Source organism: Artemia sp. Qi Xiang Cuo, chromosome 4, assembly GCF_049724085.1.
Source record: "Artemia sp. Qi Xiang Cuo chromosome 4, ASM4972408v1, whole genome shotgun sequence".
Lineage (NCBI taxonomy): Eukaryota > Metazoa > Arthropoda > Branchiopoda > Anostraca > Artemiidae > Artemia > Artemia sp. Qi Xiang Cuo.
This window is the reverse complement of record NC_142797.1, coordinates 68,635,165-68,654,947: the sequence shown is the minus strand read 5'-3', so window position 1 is coordinate 68,654,947 and position 19,783 is coordinate 68,635,165. Positions and strand designations below refer to the sequence as shown.

Here is a 19,783-nt window from a genome sequence, read left to right as displayed (position 1 = left end):
ACTTATAACGCCTGTCCCTGGGCCCTGGGAGGTTTTAACGACACCTGAGTTTTTGTTATCTGACTTTTGAGCAATTTTTAACCTTATGGCTATCTCAAAATTTCATTGGATGATTTTGGGGGAAAATGGGCATGAGGGGGAGCTAGTTGCCCTCCAATCTCTTTTGACTTCAAAAAACCGAACTAGAACTTTCAATTTCCAATCAAATGAGACCTCTCTGAAGTTTTTAAGAGCATCTCTTCAATAAGAACCATATATTTCCTCGGGGTATAACTTACACCGCCTGCCCTCGGGGCCTGGGGGACTGTTTGGACCCCGGCTATCTAAAAGTTCTAATCAGAGGGGCCTGAGGGAAAAAACGCGTGGAGGGGGGGGGGGGCTAGGTGCCCTCTAAGCCTTTTGAATCTTAAAAATGCAACTAGAACTTTTGATTTCCAATCAAGTTAGCCCTCTTTGAAGTTAGTACGAGCATCCCTTCCATAAGACCCATATATGCCCCTAGGGCATAACTTACAACGCCTGCCCCAGGACCCTTGGGGGTCATGTCAATACTGGAATTTCTCTAATATGATTTTTGAACTTTTTTTAAACAAAATAGCTATCTCAAAATTTTTATCCGATGCATTTGAGAATAAAGGGTTTTAAGGGGGGAAGCTGGTTAGCCTTCGATATCCTTTGACGCTTAAAAAGTGAACTAGAACTTTCAATTTCTAATCAAATGAGCCCTCTCTGAAGTATATACGAGCATTCCTTCCATAAAAACCATATATGCCCCCAGGGCATAATTTATCACCCTTGCCCTGAAGACTGTGGAGGGAGTGTCCTGCTCAAGTATATAATTTTTAGAACTTTCAACTACGTTTAACAAAATGGCCATATCAAAATCTCGACTGGATGTGTTTGGGGAAATGGTGGGCGTGGAAGGGGTGTTAGTTGCCTTCCTATCACTTTCGACTATCAAAAAGAGAACTAGCCATTTAAATTTCCAATCAAATGAGCCCTTTCTGAAGTTTCTACGACAATGCTTTCTATAGAAACCTTATATACCCCAGGGCATAACTTACAACCCTTGCCCAGAGGGCGCTGGGGGGGGGGGTTGTTATCCTCAAAGACCTAATTTCCTGAATTTTCAACTACGTTTAACACAATGGCTATCTTAAAATTTTGATTGGATGTGTTTGGAGGAAAGTTGGGCGTGAGAGGGGGGTTAATTGCCCTCCAATCACTTTCGACTATTAAAAAGGGCACTAGCTTTTTGAATTTCCAATCGAATGAGTCCTTTTTGAAGTTTCTACGACAAAGCTTTCTATAAAAACCTTATATGCCCCCAGGGAATGCCTTACAACCCTTGCCCTGAGGGCTGTCGGGGATTGTCCTCTTCAAAAATTATACAACACCTGCCCTCGGGCCTTCGGGGGTCGTGTCGACCCCGAAGTTTTCGTTATATGGTCTTTGAACTATTTAAAAAAAAGCTATCTCAAAGTTCTTATCGGATGGGTTTGAGGAAAAAAAGGGCGTGTAGGGGGGGGGATAGGTGCCCTCCAATCTCTTTTGACTCTTAAAAAGTGAACTAGAACTTTTAATTTCCATTCAAATGAGCCCTCTTTGAAGTTTATACGAACATTCCTTTCGTAAGAACCACAGATGCCCTTAGGGCATAACTTAGAACGTCTTCCCCTGGGCCGGGGGGGGGGGGGTTGTATTGACACCGAAGTTTTTCTTATTCAACCTTTGAACTATTTTTAACAAAATTTCTATCTCAAAATTTTCATCAGATGGGTTTGGAAAAAGAAGAGGTGGGGTGGAGGGGGGCCAGCTGCTCTCGGATCTCTTTTGACTATTAGAAGTAGGCTCGAAATTTCAATTTTCAATCAAATGAGCCTCTCTCTGAAGTTTATATGAGGATTTCTTTCATAAGAACCCTATATGCCCCAGGGCATAACTTATAACGCCTGTCCCTGGGCCCTGGGGGGTTTTAACGACACCTGAGTTTTTGTTATCTGACTTTTGAGCAATTTTTAACTTATGGCTATCTCAAAATTTCATTGGATGATTTTGGGGGAAAATGGGCATGAGGGGGAGCTAGTTGCCCTCCAATCTCTTTTGACTCCAAAAAACCGAACTAGAACTTTCAATTTCCAATCAAATGAGACCTCTCTGAAGTTTTTAAGAGCATCTCTTCAATAAGAACCATATATTCCCCCTGGGTATAACTTACAACGCCTGCCCTCGGGGCCAGGGGGACTGTTTGGACCCCGGCTATCTAAAAGTTCTTATCAGATGGGCCTGAGGGAAAAAACGCGTGGAGGGGGGGGGCTAGGTGCCCTCTAATCCTTTTGAATCTTAAAAATGCAACTAGAACTTTTGATTTCCAATCAAGTTAGCCCTCTTTGAAGTTAATACGAGCATCCCTTCCATAAGACCCATATATGCCCCTAGGGCATAACTTACAACGCCTGCCCCAGGACCCTTGGGGGTCATGTCAATACTGGAATTTCTCTAATATGATTTTTGAACTTTTTTTTAAACAAAATAGCTATCTCAAAATTTTTATCCGATGCATTTGAGAATAAAGGGTTTTGAGGGGGGAAGCTGGTTAGCCTTCGATATCCTTTGACGCTTAAAAAGTGAACTAGAACTTTCAATTTCTAATCAAATGAGCCCTCTCTGAAGTATATACGAGCATTCCTTTCATAAGAACCATATATGCCCCCAGGGCATAATTTATCACCCTTGCCCTGAAGACTGTGGGGGGAGTGTCCTGCTCAAGCATATAATTTTTAGAACTTTCAACTACGTTTAACAAAATGGCCATATCAAAATCTCGACTGGATGTGTTTGGGGAAATGGTGGGCGTGGAAGGGGTGTTAGTTGCCTTCCTATCACTTTCGACTATCAAAAAGAGAACTAGCCATTTAAATTTCCAATCGAATGAGCCCTTTTTTAAGTTTCTACGACAATGCTTTCTATCTGTAAAAACCTTATATTCCCCAGGGCATAACTTACAGCCCTTGCCCTGAGGGCTTTGGGGGGGGGGGGGTTGTTATCCTCAAAGACCTAATTTCCTGAATTTTCAACTACGTTTAACACATTGGCTATCTTAAAATTTTGATTGGATGTGTTTGGGGGAAAGTTGGGCGTGAGAGGGGGGTTAATTGCCCTCCAATCACTTTCGACTATTAAAAAGGGCACTAGCTTTTTGAATTTCCAATCGAATTAGTCCTTTTTGAAGTTTCTACGACAAAGCTTTCTATAAAAACCTGATATGCCCCCAGGGCATGCCTTATAACCCTTGCCCTGAGGGCTGTGGGAGAGTGTCCTCCTCAAAAAGTATGCAACACCTGCCCTCGGGCCTTCGGGGCTCGTGTCGACCCCGGAGTTATCGTTATATGGTCTTTGAACTATTTTTAAAAAAAAGCTATCTCAAAGTTCTTATCGGATGGGCTTGAGGAAAATGGGCGTGTTGGGGAGGGGGCTAGGTGCCCTCCAATCTCTTTTAAATCTTAAAAAGTGAACTAGAACTTTCAATTCCCAATCAAATGAGCCCTCTTTGAAGTTTATACGAGCTTTCCTTCCATAAGAACCATATATGCCCCCAGGGCATAACTTAGAACGTCTTCCCCTGGGCCTGGGAGGGGGTTGTGTTGACACCGAAGTTTTTCTTATATGCAACCTTTGAACTATTTTTAACGAAATTTCTATCTCAAAATTTTCATCAGATGGGTTTGGAAAAAGAAGAGGTGGGGGTGGAGGGGAGCCAGCTAGCTCTCGGATCTCTTTTGACTATTAGAAGTAGGCTCGAAATTTCAATTTTCAATCAAATGAGCCTCTCTCTGAAGTTTATATGAGGATCTCTTTCATAAGAACCATATATGCCCCAGGGCATAACTTATAACGCCTGTCCCTGGGCCCTGGGGGGTTTTAACGACACCTGAGTTTTTGTTATCTGACTTTTGAGCAATTTTTAACTTATGGCTATCTCAAAATTTCATTGGATGATTTTGGGGAAAATGGGCATGAGGGGGAGCTAGTTGCCCTCCAATCTCTTTTGACTTCAAAAACCGAACTAGGAACTTTCAATTTCCAATCAAATGAGACCTCTCTGAAGTTTTTAAGGGCATCTCTTCAATAAGAACCATATATTTCCCCTGGGTAGTAACTTACAACGCCTGCCCTCGGGGCCTGGGGACTGTTTGGACCCCGGCTATCTAAAAGTTCTTATCAGATGGGCCTGAGGGAAAAAACGCGTGGAGGGAGGGGGGCTAGGTGCCCTCTAATCCTTTTGAATCTTAAAAATGCAACTAGAACTTTTGATTTCCAATCAAATGAGCCCTCTCTGAAGTTTATACGAGCATCCCTTCCATAAGACCCATATATGCCCCTAGGGCATAACTTATAACCCTTGCCCCTGAAGACTGTGGGGGAGTGTCCTACTCCAACATATAATTTCCAGACTTTCAACTACGTTGAACAAAATGGCTATATCAAAACTTTGATTGGATGTGTTTGGGGAAATGGTAGGCGTGGAAGGCAAGACCGTATCCAGGGGGGGGGGTTACCCGGTTTGGACCCCCCCGAAATTTTTGACCAAGTCGAAAATTAGTTTAAAAAATACATGTAAAGACAAAACCTTACCAGAAAAAAATATGCCCCCAAACTAAATCCTATTGCATTTTGTAGGTAAATGGTTCTGATCAGCTTACGCAATTAGGTAACCGTATGTAACCCCATGTTCACCAGACCTTGCATAGTAAATTAGGGTTAATATGCGCTATTATCCTATTGCATTTTGTGGCATACAAAAATCCTATTGAAATTTTGTGGGTAAACGGTTGTGATCAGCTTACGCAATTAGGTAACACCATGTTCGCCTTATTATGCAAGGTCAGACCTTGCATAGTAAATTAGGATTAATGGGGGCTCGAGGTAAATGTTATAGGAGAGTGCAAGATTGTCAGTTCAGATCAGTTCAATTTTGGACTTGGATAAGAGAAGAGCCATTTTCAACATGAAGAGGAAGTGTGACATTACGTCATTTTTGACGCCCAAGCGGACCAGGGATGTTTCTGACAATGGCGTTAGCGGGATGTCTGTGGAGCATTCATCTACACCTGTGGATTTGAAGGGCACTGAAGCCATCGTTGAAGATTCTGAATCACGCACACTGGAACCAACCACCACGCACCGGCACCAACCCAGTCTCTGTTGTTGTTTGCAAATGACATCGGTCGTTTTGTCAACAAATCATCCAATCTCGATGCAAATCCTAAACTTCGTTTGCTGAAGAGCCCTTGAACTCCAGATATCTCCTACATTTTTCCAGTATCCGAAAAACGGAAGCTGAAGTTTCAGTTAACTTGGCTCGCTCGTTTCAGTTGGTTGTCCAACTCTCCGTCCGAGGACGCTGCTCTTTGCAGATTTTGCATTCTGTTCTCGTCAGAGACAGCTGGCAAAGGCTGCCACCAGCGCTTGGGGAATCTTGAGTCACCAAACCATTCAAGAACTGGAGGGATGCGATAGAGTGCTTCACTGCTCACCAACAAGCAGAATTTCATAGAAACTGCATCGTATCGGCTGAAAACTTCATTTCTGTTTCGGAGAAAAGGCATGACAATATCGTGCACCGACTAGACGCGGCGAGGAAAGCACAGGTTCAAGAAAATCGCCAGAAGTTGTAACCAATTGTTGAGACGGTGATATTTTGTGGGCGGCAACAGCTTGCCCTTCGTGGTACCAATGATTCCGGCCCAATTTTGGTCTCAGATCCAGTGATGGCAACTTCCGAGCACTACTGTGGCTGAGAGCGAGACACGGTGACGATGTTCTGAAGAACCACCTTCTTTCTGCGGCCGGAAATGCCACATATCTTTCTCCCATCATCCAGAATGGTATTATCACCGCATCCGAGGAGCTTCTTCAGCAGTCTATTGTGGAAAGAGTAAACGCAAGTCCATGCTTTTCGGTACTTGCCGATGAAACGGTGGACGTTTCGAATGCCGAGCAGCTGTCTGTTTGCTCCACTACACTTTCAAGGGGATCCTGCATGAGGACTTCCTTGGTTTCACCCCAGTTTCTGATTTGACTGGGCAAGGTCTGGCTTCATCAATCCTGCGATTTCTCGAAAGCCTTGGTCATAATCTAAACAAGATGGCTGGTCAGGGATATGACGGTGCAGCAGCGATGAGTGGGCATCTTAGGGGTGTCCAGACTGTTATACGTGAAAAGTATCCGAAGGCGCTTCCGAAGTCGTGCGTTTTCTTGAGCTGTACCGACCAATCCTTCGATCCCTGGAAGCTCTTGAAGAGAACGGAAATGCAGAAACTTCTGTAAAAGCGGCGCAGTTGCTGGACACGATGAATAAGTCGCAATTTATTGTGTGTCTCCATGTGATCAAAGAGCTTTTCTGCCTTACACTTCCACTGTGCAAGATTCTTCAGTCAGTTGACTGTGATTTGGCAGCTACATGCAGGCACGGGGAAACTGTCCTTACAAAAACAAAGGAAATGCGAAAAATTGCTGCTACTGCTTTCACGTCTATTTTCGACGAAGCTCAGCGTTTTGCCAGCGACTTAGGACTGAAGATGACTCGTCGAAGGACGAGAGGCGGCCGGAGTATGCATGCAGACGATCCAGACCATCTCAACCACTATAGAACTTCGCTCTTTATTCCTTTCCTGGACCACTTCACTTCCGAGCTGAAACAACGATTTGTGCTTCACCAGAAACTGCTGTCAAATCTCTGCGTCCTTTCTCCTGCCAAAATTGGTTCTATCGATCTGAAGGCATTAAACCTGGAGTCATTGGTTGAATTGTATGGTGATATTCTTTCCGAGCCAGACTGTCTGAAGCAAGAAATTTAGCTATGGCGCATCAAGTTGGAAAATGTCCCGGTATCAGAGAGGCCTACTTGTGCTGTGTCTTCGCTTCAGGCATGCGACGCCACCTTTTCTCCAAACATTTTTCTTCTTCTGGCTGTTCTTGCGACGTAACCAATTAGTACTGCTACTCCAGGAAGAAGCTTCTCAACGCTCAGAAGGCTCAAAACCTGGCTCAGAAATTCGATAGGAGAAGAAAGATTGAGTGGCTTAGCCCTCCTTGCAGTCCATAAGGACGTTGACATCTGCCCTGACAAGGTCGTCAACAAGTTTGCACGGAAGAGAAATCGTCGCCTGGATTTAGTTTTATAGATATTCGCCCTTACTTTTAGCTAAAAAAAACTAAAAAATATATAGACTACTTCTACTATTTGGCTTCTTTTTGCGTTAACTGTTTTTGCTGTCTCCAAAAAAACAACAAAAAATTAGCTTGCAGTATTTAACTGTATGTAAATACTTGTCTTGTAAGGGGCATGTATGTAAATACATGCCCCTTAAAGATACGAAAGTATGCCAAGTGGACGCGTCCTCGTTCGCAAGGGGCGGACTAACGGTCTCGAGCTAACGTAATGTTGCTCGAGGATGTTAGACAAAGTCCACGGGAAAAACATCGGGTGACCCCCCCTCCCCGGAACAAAAATCCTGGATACGGCCCTGGTGGAAGGGGTTTCAAATGCCTTAGAATCACTTACGACTATTAAAAAGGGAACTAGCCATTTAAATTTCAAATCGAATGAACCCTTTCTGAAGTTTCTACGACAACGTTGTCTATACAAAACCTTATATGCCCCTAGGGCATAACTTACAACCCTTGCCCTGAGGGCTGTGAGTGAGTTGTCATTCTCAAAGACCTAATTTTAAGAACTTAAAACTACGTTTAATAAAATGGCTATCTCAAAATTTTGATGAGATGTGATCGGGGGAATGATGGGCGGGGGGGGCGCAGCTAGTTACCCTCCAATCACTTTCGACTATTAAAAAGGGCACTAGCCCCTTAAATTTCCAATCTAATTAGCCTTTTTTGAAGTTTCTACGACAACGCCTTCTATATAAACGTTATATGCCCCCAGGGCATAACTTAAAACCCATGCCCTTAGGGTTGTGGGGGAGTGTCCTCCTCAAAAATATATTTTCTATTTGGAAATCAACTACGTTGAACAAAATGGCTATCTCCAAATTTTGATTGGATGTGTTTGGGAGAATGATGGGCGTGGGAGGGGGGAGGGGGCTAGTTGCCCTCCAATCACTTTCGACTTTTAAAAAGTGCACTAGAACTCTCGATATCCAATAAAATGAGTCCCCTTTGAAGTTTCTACGACGACCCCTTCCATATGAAGTGCCTCTGGGAAAAAAAATAAATAAATAATAATAATAAAACATTGGAGACGTATAGTCTTTACTATAGGCAACGCTACAGCGTTGCCTCTGATTAGGGTTTACATGCTCGCGGTAACTTAGTAAGGAGTAAAGTACCTCCATTGTGTTACTTTTCCCCAGCTATTTTGTATGGATGGAGTGATAGCGGAAACTTGACAGGAGACCTACGCTATTTCACAGTGGCAGTTCTAGGGGCCTCTTTAAGGGTAGGAGGACATTGGAAGGTAATCATTCCCCTCTCACTTTTTTTTATCCTGGACGCTGATGTCCATTTATCCGGCAAAAATAGAAATCTAGTTTCTAGTGGGTTAAAGGGGGCGATAACCCACTTTCATTTTCGGTCATTTTGTTCAAGATTAACTTAATTAGTCACTTCAATTTATGTTCGGCTAGTTTATGTATTAAAAAAAAATACTCTCTGTGTTTAAAATCAAAAATCCAAAATTATATAGACTCTCAGGAATGAATATGAGTATTAATGTGTATCAAACTTTCAATCTACAATCATCAGTTCTTTTGAATAATGTTAGTCATTATTGTCATTTTCTTTCTCGAAAAAAAACAACAACAGAAATAGATAAACACGCATCCGTGATCTTTCTTCTTGCAGAAAGAAAAAAAAACATATTTTTATAGACCGGAGCTTGAAACTTTTACAGTAAAATTCTCTAATATAACGAATCTGAGGGTGAAGTTTTCATTAGAATTCTTTGAATTTTGGGGGGTGTTTCACGCTATTTCCCAAAATCAGGTAAATATGATCAGAATCGTGACTTTTAATAGTAACAATAGTGAATTTTATACATTTGGTACTCTTTAATTAATTTGAACTCTTTAATTAACAAAAGACAGCAACGTGTTCCTGCACTTCGGCAAACATTGTGCCAAAAGTTTACAGAGAAAAATTTATGAAAAAAACTAGAATAGTATTTATAAGGCCTCCCCCTGTCAGAGGCCATACTGGCATGCAGTATACCATTCGCATGATCCACCCTAGCCGAATGGATAGAACACTGAAATTTCCATTCCATGTCCTTCGGGCTGCAGGATCAAATCGTTTTCTTATCAAAACCCAAGTCCGAGGTTGGGGTTGGGGTTAGTTACATGACTCCGCAAACTCAGCAACCTGAGGGTGGAGGCAATCGGACTTTGATATCTGAACCTCGATCAAATTGCGCATGCCCCCCCCCCTCAAAATTTCAATTTGCAAGATATAATTTGCATCTGAAGATAAACGTATTCTTTATAAAAAGAAATGTATACCCAACAAAACTAACGGTTAAAGGGTATGACATAGTTTGGTATTATCTATTAGGGTGGTAACCGATGAATTTTGCAAGGGGGAGAGGATAAAAAAGCCAAAGAAAGGCATTTCAGGCCCATGTGTTAAAACTTTCTCAGGGAGGTGCTTCATAGGAATTGAATGCTTCATAGGAATATATATATATATATATATATATATATATATATATATATATATATATATATATATATATATATATATATATATATATATATATATATATATATATATATATATATATATATATATATATATATTTTTTTTTTTTTTTTTTTTTTTTTTTATATATATATATATATATATATATATATATATATATATATATATATATATATATATATATATATATATATATATATATATATATATATATATATATATATATATATATATATATATATATATATATATATATATAGCTCCACCGGGCCCCGGCACTTGGGAAGCGGCAGTCTTCTATAAATTGATTTTTTGTCGCTTGTCTTCTAAAAGAGCACAATTTAAGCATTTCTTTTCTTGATGTCATGACGTCCAAATGGATCTTAAATTCGAAGTGGTGTCTTTGTAAAATTACGTTTTTTTTTGGACCTTTAGCTTTTACCTCGGTTTGTCTTTTGTCATTATGAAACATATATCGCTGAACCTTTGTTTCTTTTAATTGTTTAGGTGGTGGGACAAAAATTTCTTCTTTTGCCTGGACCATGACGTCCAAATGGACTTTAAATTAGAAGTAGTTCCCTGTAAAATTACGTTTTTTTTATTGGACTTTCAAGTTTTTCCTCGGCTTGTCTTTAGTCATTATGAAAGACATGTCGCCAATTCTTTGTTTCTTTTAATTCTTCAGGTGGTGGGACAAAACCTTCTTTTTCTTCCAACGATTTATCTAGTCCAGGTTTTTGATTGTCAAAGGTATGGTAGGCATTGATAAGCTTATCCATGTAAAAAATTAAAAACCCAATCATCATCGCTATTATTTTCAATTTTTCTGGTTCGTTTTAACTCGGCATGTCTTTCGTCATTTCAAAATACATATCACCGAACCTTAGTTTTTATTTTTATCAAAGGTATGGTAGGCATTGATGAACTTATCTATGTCAAAATCCCAAACCCCAATCATCAGTGCTATCATTTTCAATTTTGGTGAGTTTAGATTCTCGCTGTCCAGGCTGGTTTTGATTGACTCTCTCACATGTTCGGTGTCACATGTCTTCTAACCGCGCGTGTCTTTGCTCTTCAATTTCAATTTTGACTTGCTCACATGCTCAGTATCGCATGTCTTCTAACCGTGTGTGTCTTTGCTTTTCATTTTCATTTTTGAGACGCCACCGCAGTTCATCTAACCGCGCGCGTAGTTGCTCTTCATTTTCATGTTTGACAAGCTCACCCGCTCGTTGTTGCATGTCTTCTAACCGCGTGTGTCTTTGCTCTGCCTTTTTCATTTTTGACAAACCACCATTTTTCTTCTAACCGTGTGTGTCTTTGCTCTTCATTTTCATTTTTGACTCGCTCAGATGCATGATGTTGCATTTCTTCTAACTGCGTGTGTGTTTGCACTTCATTTTCATTTTTGATACGCTTTAATTGTCGTTTTTGTATATCTTTTAACGGCCCGTGTCTTTGCTCTTCATTTTCATTTTTGACACGTTCTTAAATTTTGATTACTTCAGAAAATTAAGCAATGGTCTTTGCTGTAGCTGCCTGTATTGGTGTTGTCGCAATTGATGGTCCAGGTGGTTGATTTTCACATCTTATCACGTTTGACAGTCCAGGTGGTTGTTCCAATGAATCATCATTTATAGTAACTACAACTGCAAATTTTCGTTTTTTTGCCTTCCATCAGAGATTATGTTATATAAATAACTGTTGCGTTGGAAACACAACAATCTTATTTTTGCTACGTATGATATCAAATAAATTTTTTTTTATATGATGTCATAATAAATGCTTATATGATGTGCTAACATAGTACATGACGCCATTTGAAAAAAACAAAATTAAGGCTCATAACGAATTTTCTCCGACTTCTGACTTATCTATGTCGTTTTTATTATGTAAGAATATTCCACGATACCAATTTTCCCGAAAAATCATGGAGTTGTTTTCGAGAAAAAACACATAAATACATAAATACATATACAATTATTGCTCGTTCATAAAGATGTACTTTTTCGAAAACGTCTTCATATTTTTTCGGAAAAATTGGTATTTTGTGATATTCTCGCATTAAAAAAACGATCCAGATCTCAGAAGTCTGAGAAAATTCATTTAGAGCCTTAATTTTGGTTTTTGCAAATGACGTCATGTACTATGTTAGCACATCATATAAAGCTTTCTTATGAAATCACATAAGAACTTTATCATATGATATCCTGCATAACATAAATAAGGTTGTTGAATTTATCCTCCCGCGATGGTGTTCTGCGTCACCATGCAATTTAACCTATTACTAGGAGAAAATTTTTAACTCACGGGACGTTTGAACGCCGATGACCGAAGTGCCGGTGGCACTTCATGGATGGAATTTTGGACTTAGTTCAAGATATTCCCTGAAAGTTGTAACTTATTCCCTAACCAGTTCCTGAAATACAGCAGATACACCCTTTCGACCACCTGAATGCATGTAGTGTCATTTGGTTGAGTACAGCAGCCCCCTCAAAATTCCTTGAAAATTTCAACTTAAGTATATTAATTATTTCTGAGATATTGCAAATACTTTTTTTCACAACCTTGATATACATAGTATCTTTTGGTTTAGTTCAGCATTCCCCTCAACATCCCCTGAAACTTTACCCTAAATACTCTTAGTCATTCCAGATTTATTGCAGATACAACCCTTGTGACAATCTTGATGCACCCAGTGCCTTTTGATTTTGGTCAATATTCCCCTAAACCTTCCCTGAAAGTTCCCAATAGATAACCTTAGCCATTCGTGAGATACTGCAGATGTGCCTTTTGGCAGCTTGGATGTAGAAAATGTCTGATTTGGTTCAAAGTTTTCCTTAACGTTTCTTGGAAGTCAAAAAATGATACACTTAACCATTTTTGAGATATCGCTGATACGTCCTTTTGACAACCTAATTACATATTGTATCTTTGCATCTAGTTAAACATCTCCCCTCAATATACCTTGAAATTCTCAAGTTCAAGCACTTAATTGTTCCTGAGATATTTCATATAGGCCATTTTAACAATCTGGTTATATATAAGTACCGGGAGCCCGGCGGCCTCGCCGCAGGGCCCCGGCACACGACACGTGGCAGGCTTCTATAAATAGATTCTCCTTGTCGCTTTTTTCTAAATGCAGACAATTTGAGCATTTTCTTGATGTCATGACGTCCAAATGGACCTTAGATTAGAAGTGGGGCCTTTGTAAAATTACATTTTCTTATTGGGACTTTAACCTTCGCCTCGACTTGTTTTTGTCATTATGAAAAACATATTGCCGAACCTTTGTTTCTTTTAATTGTGTAGGTGGTGGGACAAAGACTTATTTTCAACGATTTATCTAGTCCAGATTTTTTATTTTAAAAGGTATGGAAGGCATTGACGACCATCTTTATTTCTTTTAATTGATCAGGTGGTGGGAAAACTTCTTCTTTTGCGTTGGCTTTTCTTTTGTCATTAGGAAAGACATCGCTGAACCTTTGTTGCTTTTAATTGTTCAGGTGGTGGGACAAAGACTTATTTTCAACGATTTATCTAGTCCAGATTTTTTATTTTCAAAGGTATGGAAGGCATTGACGACCATCTTTATTTCTTTTAATTGATCAGGTGGTGGGAAGAAACTTCTTCTTTTGCGTTGGCTTTTCTTTTGTCATTAGGAAAGACATCGCTGAACCTTTGTTGCTTTTAATTGTTCAGGTGGTGGGACAAAGACTTATTTTCAACGATTTATCTAGTCCAGATTTTTTATTTTCAAAGGTATGGAAGGCATTGACGACCATCTTTATTTCTTTTAATTGATCAGGTGGTGGGAAAAAACTTCTTCTTTTGCGTTGGCTTTTCTTTTGTCATTAGGAAAGACATCGCCGAACCTTTGTTGCTTTTAATTGTTCAGGTGGTGGGACAAAGACTTATTTTCAACGATTTATCTAGTCCAGATTTTTTATTTTCAAAGGTATGGAAGGCATTGACGACCATCTTTATTTCTTTTAATTGATCAGGTGGTGGGAAGAAACTTCTTCTTTTGCGTTGGCTTTTCTTTTGTCATTAGGAAAGACATCGCTGAACCTTTGTTGCTTTTAATTGTTCAGGTGGTGGGAAAAACACTTCCTTTGGTTCCCACGATTTATCTAGTCCATATTTTGATTTTCAAAGGTATGGAAGGCATTGATGACCTTATCCATGTCAAAATTCAAAACCCAATCATCATCGTTCATTTTCAATTTGTTTGGTTCGTTTTAACTCGGCTTATCTTTCGTCATTTTGAAATACATATCGCTGAACCTTTGTGTTAAAAAAAGGCATGGTAGGCATTGATGGCCTTCTACATGTCAAAACCCCAAACCCAATAATGATCGCTATCATTTTTAATTTTGATATGTTTTGATTCTCGCTGTACAAGTTGATTATCATTGATTCGCTTAAATGTTCGTTGTCACATGTCTTTTAACTGCGTGTGTCTTTGCTCTTCTTTTTCATTTTTGACTTGATGACATGCTGGGTGTCGCATATCTTCTAACCGTGTAAATTGCCCTTTATTTTAATTTTTGACAAGCCGCCGCCGTTCTTCTAACTGCGTATGCGTCTGCTCTTCATTTTCATTTTTGCTTGCTCACATGCTCGGTGTCGCGTGTCTTCTAAGTGTGTGTGTCTTTGCTCTTCATTTTTACTTTTGACACGCCGCCGCTTTTCTTCTAACCGTGTGTGTCTTTGCTCTTCATTTATATTTACGACTCGCTCAATTGCTCGGTGTCGCATGTCCTCTAACACCGTGTGTCTTTACTGTTCATTTCATTTTTAACACGCTCTAATTGTCATTTTCGCATATCTTCTAACCGCGCGTGTCTTTGCTGTTCATTTTCATTTTTGACACGTTTCTGGATTTTGATTACTTCAGATACTTTAGCAATGACCATGTCTTTTGCTCCCCGTATTGGTGTTGTTAAAACTGATGGTCCAGGTTGTCAATTGTCACAACTTATCACGTTTGATAGTTTAGATATGGGTTCCACAGACTCATCATTTATATTAACTGCAACTGCAAATTTTTGTTTCTTGGGTCTTCCCTTAGGCGTTGTACTGGATAAATAACTTATTGTGGTATATAAATATAACTGACTACATTTGGAAACATACGTGGCTTATATAAGACGACTGACGTCATAAAATGTCTTGATGCCATGACTTGCACGATGTCATTTGCAAAAACCAAAATTAAGGTTCTTAACGATTTTTCTCAGACTTCTGATCTATCTATATCGTTTTTTTTTATGCGAGAATATTCCAAGGTACAAAGTTTCCCGAAAAATATGGAGCCGTTTTTGAGAACATGCATATATACATACATAAAGATAGTATATATTAACAACCTATATAATATATATATATATATATATATATATATATATATATATATATATATATATATATATATATATATATATATATATATATATATATATATATATATATATATATATATATATATATATATATATATATATATATATATATATATATATATATATATATATATATATATACTGTCGTCGATAATTGCCTACATAACTTACCTTTAAGGTGATAGCAATAAAGGTTATAACTTACCTTTAAGGTGATAGCAATTTTCAGATAAAGAATTAAGAGAACAAGCGATGGTAGAATGAAAAAACACAGTGTAGAACCAACTGCCATTGGAAGCCATCGAATCTTTGCGTCGTTAAAGGGTAAAGCACACCAGGCTGAATCCAATATTGTTTCATTTGTTTTGGGGTAAATCAGGTAATTCACCTACAACAACAAAATTTAGAACAAGCTCATTTTTTTGACAAAATTAAATAAAACAATAAACTAGTTTACTAGAAAAACAGAAAACAAGGATTAGTTTCATTAAAAGATTGTATCTGTTTGTTTCATTAATTCTTGTTTCTCTTGTTTCTCAACAAACTAACAAAAACTTAAACAAGCCTTTTGTGACAAAATAAATTGGTGCCTAAGAATAAAAATATAAAATACGGTAAGGACTAATCACTCCTCAAGTGGAATTGATAACTTATCAAATAGACGCAAGGAGTTTACTCTTTGCATTTTTTAAACAGTGCATTTACTCTTTCATACTTTCTGGGATAAGCCAAGTAGTTTAATCAGAAAATAAAAAAAAATTATTTAAAATAAACTCTTTTTTGACAAAAGATTTTAGACATTAATAGCTTTCAAACTCTAAATTCATATATAGAATTCAACCCATACAAACATAAATGATACAAACATATAAACATAAAAATTATATAGACTCGCTCAATCATTAAATCCAACATCGGAGAATCAACAATGACAATTGGCGGACGCTGCTTCAAACATTATGAGTTTTCGAATATAGATAGATAGATAGATAGATAAGTGTCTTAAAGCCAAAAATACGGTCATGAACAAAAAAAGAGCACAAACATAATAAACCTACATCGGCGATCATCATAAAAAGCAGAAATATAATGAACTTGCATCAGCTATCATCAACAAACACTTAGATGAAACATACACTTAAAAACAAGTTTGTCTTTTTTGTTTTGTATTTTTCGACTGAAAGCAAGGAACAAGAGCCGTTGAATTTTAATAAGAAATGTTTATGCTCAATAGTAATTAAATTAAAAAAAATTTTTTTTTAATTGAAAGTAGGGAGCAACATTAAAACTTAAAACGAAAAGAAATTATTCCGTATATGAGAGGGGCTGTCCCCTCCTCAACGCCTCACTCTTAACGCTAAAGTGTTTTATTGTTTTGAAAAATAGAGTTGTGAGAAAGAGTCAAACTTTAGCGTAAAGAGCGATAACCAATACTATATGTAATCGTTGGGCAAAGTTCATAAATTGCAGTCCTTCCCCCGGGGACTTGCGGGGGATTAAGTCATCCTCAAAGACATAGTTACTATATTATTCGACTATGCTGAACAAAATGGCTATCTCAGAATTTCGATCAGACGCCTTGGGGGGAAAAGGACGGGGGAGAGGTCCAGGTTTCCCTTCAATCTTTTTGGTCACTTAAAAAGAGCACAAGAACTTTTAACTTCTATTCAAATGAGCCCTCTCACGATATTCTAGGACCATTCGGCCGATAAGATCACCCCTGAAAAAAAACAACCAACAAACAATTTAACACGCACCCTTGATCTTTCTTCTGGCAAAATATACAAAATTCCACATTTTTGCGGATAGGAGCTTAAAACCTCCACAGTAGGGTTTTCTGTTACGCTGAATCCATGGTGTGATTTCCATTAGGAATCAATGACTTTTAGGGAATGTTTCCTCCTTTTTTCGAAAATAAGGCAAATTCTCTCAGGCTTGTAACTTTTCATGTATTGGATTAAACTTAATGAAACTTTTATATTTAAGATCAGCATAAAAATCCAATTCTTTTGATGTATCTATTGGTATCAAAATTTCGTTTTTTAGATTTTCGGTTACTATTGAGTCGGGATGCTCCTTACTTACAGTTAGTTACCAAAAACTTTTTCATCACTTCTACTAAAAATAACAACTCACCTCAGAATAAGCCAGCTGAGGCTTACACAGGTAAGAATGCTGCTCCTCTATCCCAATTTATTCAAAGTCTCCCTTTTTACACCCTTCCAGGATGTTCCCATTTCCATTAAATCTTTACTTAATAAATCTTTCCCGCCCCCAAATGAGGATGACTTGCTTTCCATTAAGCACTACAAGGTTAGTCGGAAAATCTTCGGTAATCTGTCATCCTTCAACAACAGAACGTGCCCTATTGTTCTCAACCTTTCTTTCCTTATAGCCCTAGAAAGATGGGTTGAACCACACTTTTCCCACAGCCTACTGTTTAAAATAGGGTTAGTCAGTCATGCACACAAACAATCCCAAGGCAATTTCCTTGGAATACGTCTAGCAAATCTTCCTTCGTTTTTTAGAGCGCACATGTTTCAGAACCATATTTGACTACAGTCATCACTGAAACTTTCAATATTCTAATGTCGGTTAACAGACTTATCCCCTATTCTTCCAAAAAATTTTCAATTGTGAAAAAAAAATACCTTGAGCCCAGGGGAATAGCTTCAGCATTTTTATTGAAGGGGGGATGGGTCCATATAGGGATATTCAAGGGGCTTGAGCAATATAATAGCTAATTTACCCAAACTATTGGGGTCAACTTCCCCCCTTGCCCCCCTCTAACTGACGCCCCTGCATGAGTCTCGGCTAGTCTACTTGTAACATCGTCCTTTCGCCTCCTCTATCATAGTCAGTGCGCTAGCGCTGCCTAAGTAAAGAACGATGTGGGCACAATGTGTTTTTTTTTTCTCCATACCCGGGCCCTTCGTATCGAAGGAGTTGTCTTAGAAACTTCGAAAAGGGCTCATTCAATTGGAAATTGGAGTGGCTACTGCCCTTTTTAATAGTCGAAAGTGATTGGAGGGCAACAAGCCCCCCCCCCTACGCCCATCATTACGCCAAACACATCTAATAAAAATTTTGAGATAACCATTTTGTTCAGCATAGTTGATTTCCAAATAGAAAATATGTTTTTGAGGAGGACACTCCCCCACAACCCTCGGGGCAAGGGTTTGAAGTTATGCCCTGAGGGCATACAAGAGCAATGTTGGCATAATGTACCATATATTACTTTTTTACTTTAGAGCAGGGCACTTCATATGAAAGGGGTCGTCGTAGAGATTTCAAAAGGGACTCATTTGATTGGAAATCGAGAGTCCTAGGCCCTTTTTAATAGTCGAAAGTGATTAGAGGGCAACTAGCCCCCCCCCATGTCCATCATTCCCCCAAACACATCCAATAAAAATTTCGAGATAGCCATTTTGTTCAGCGTAGTTGATTTCTAAATAGAAAATGTGTTTTTGAGGAGGACACTCCCCCACAACCCTCAGGGCAAGAAAAAAAGTTATGCCCTGGGGGTATATAAGGTTTTTATAGAAGGCGTTATCGTAGAAACTTCAAAACAGGCTCAATCGAAAGGAAATTTGAAGAGGTAGTACCCTTTTTAATAGTCGAAAGTGATTGGAGGTTAACTAGCCCTCCCCACGCCCATCATTCCTCCAAACACATCAAATCAAAATTTTGAGATAGCCATTTTGTTCAGTCTAGTTAATTTCCAGATAGAAAATATGTTTTTGAGAAGGACACTCCCCCAGAAGCCTCAGGGCAAGGGTTTTAAGTTAGCCCTGGGGCCATATTAGGTTTTCATAGAAGGCGTTGTCCTAGAAACTTCAAAACAGGCTCATTCGATTGGAAATTCGAAGGGCTATTACCCTTTTTAATAGTTTTAAGTAATTGGAGGACAATTACCCCCCCCCCCCCCACGCCCATCCTTCCCTCAAACACATCCAATCAAAATTTTGAGATAGGCATGTGGTTCATCTTAGTTGATTTCCAGATAGAAATTATGTTTTTAAGGAGGACACTCCCCCACAACCCTCAGGGTAAGGGTTTTAAGTTATGCCCTGGGGGCATATAATGTTTTTATAGAAGGAGTTGTCATAGAAACTCCAAAAAATGCTCATTCGATTGGAAATTCAAGGGGATAGTGCCCTTTTAAATACTCGAAAGTGATTGGAGGGCAACTAGTCCCCCCACGCCCATCATTTCCCCAAACACATCGAATCGAAATTTTGAGATAGCCATTTTGTTCAGCGTAGTTGATATCCAAATAGAAAATATATTTTGAGGAGGACACTCCCCCACAACCCTGGGGGCAAGAGTTTTAGTTATGCCCTGATGGCATATAAGAACGATGTTGGCACAATGTACTATTTATTATTTTTTTCCTTTAGAGCAGGGCACTTCATATAGAAGGGGTCGTCGTAGAAACTTCAAAATGGTATCATTCGATTAGAAATTGAAAGTTCTAGTGCACTTTTTTATAGTCGACAGTGATTGAAGGGCAAATAGCCCCCCCCCACGACCACCATTCCCCCAAACACATCAAATCAAAATTTTGAGATAGCCATTTTATTCATTGTAGTTGATTTCCAGATAGAAAATATGTTTTTGAGGAGGACACTCCCCCACAATCCCTAGGGGAAGGGTTTTAAGTT

The 19,783-nt window shown here is 38.9% G+C and overlaps 1 protein-coding gene across 1 annotated transcript in view; it reads right to left on the bottom strand.

Moving 5' to 3' along the window:
• LOC148953361 (neuropeptides capa receptor-like) overlaps positions 1-19,783 on the bottom strand; it is a 162,054-nt gene that overhangs the window by 75,097 nt on the left and 67,174 nt on the right. The window contains exon 3 of the mRNA XM_089087941.1: positions 15,325-15,507. Within this exon, the coding sequence (XP_088944067.1) occupies positions 15,325-15,507 (183 nt within the window). The remainder of the gene's footprint in view (positions 1-15,324; positions 15,508-19,783) is intronic.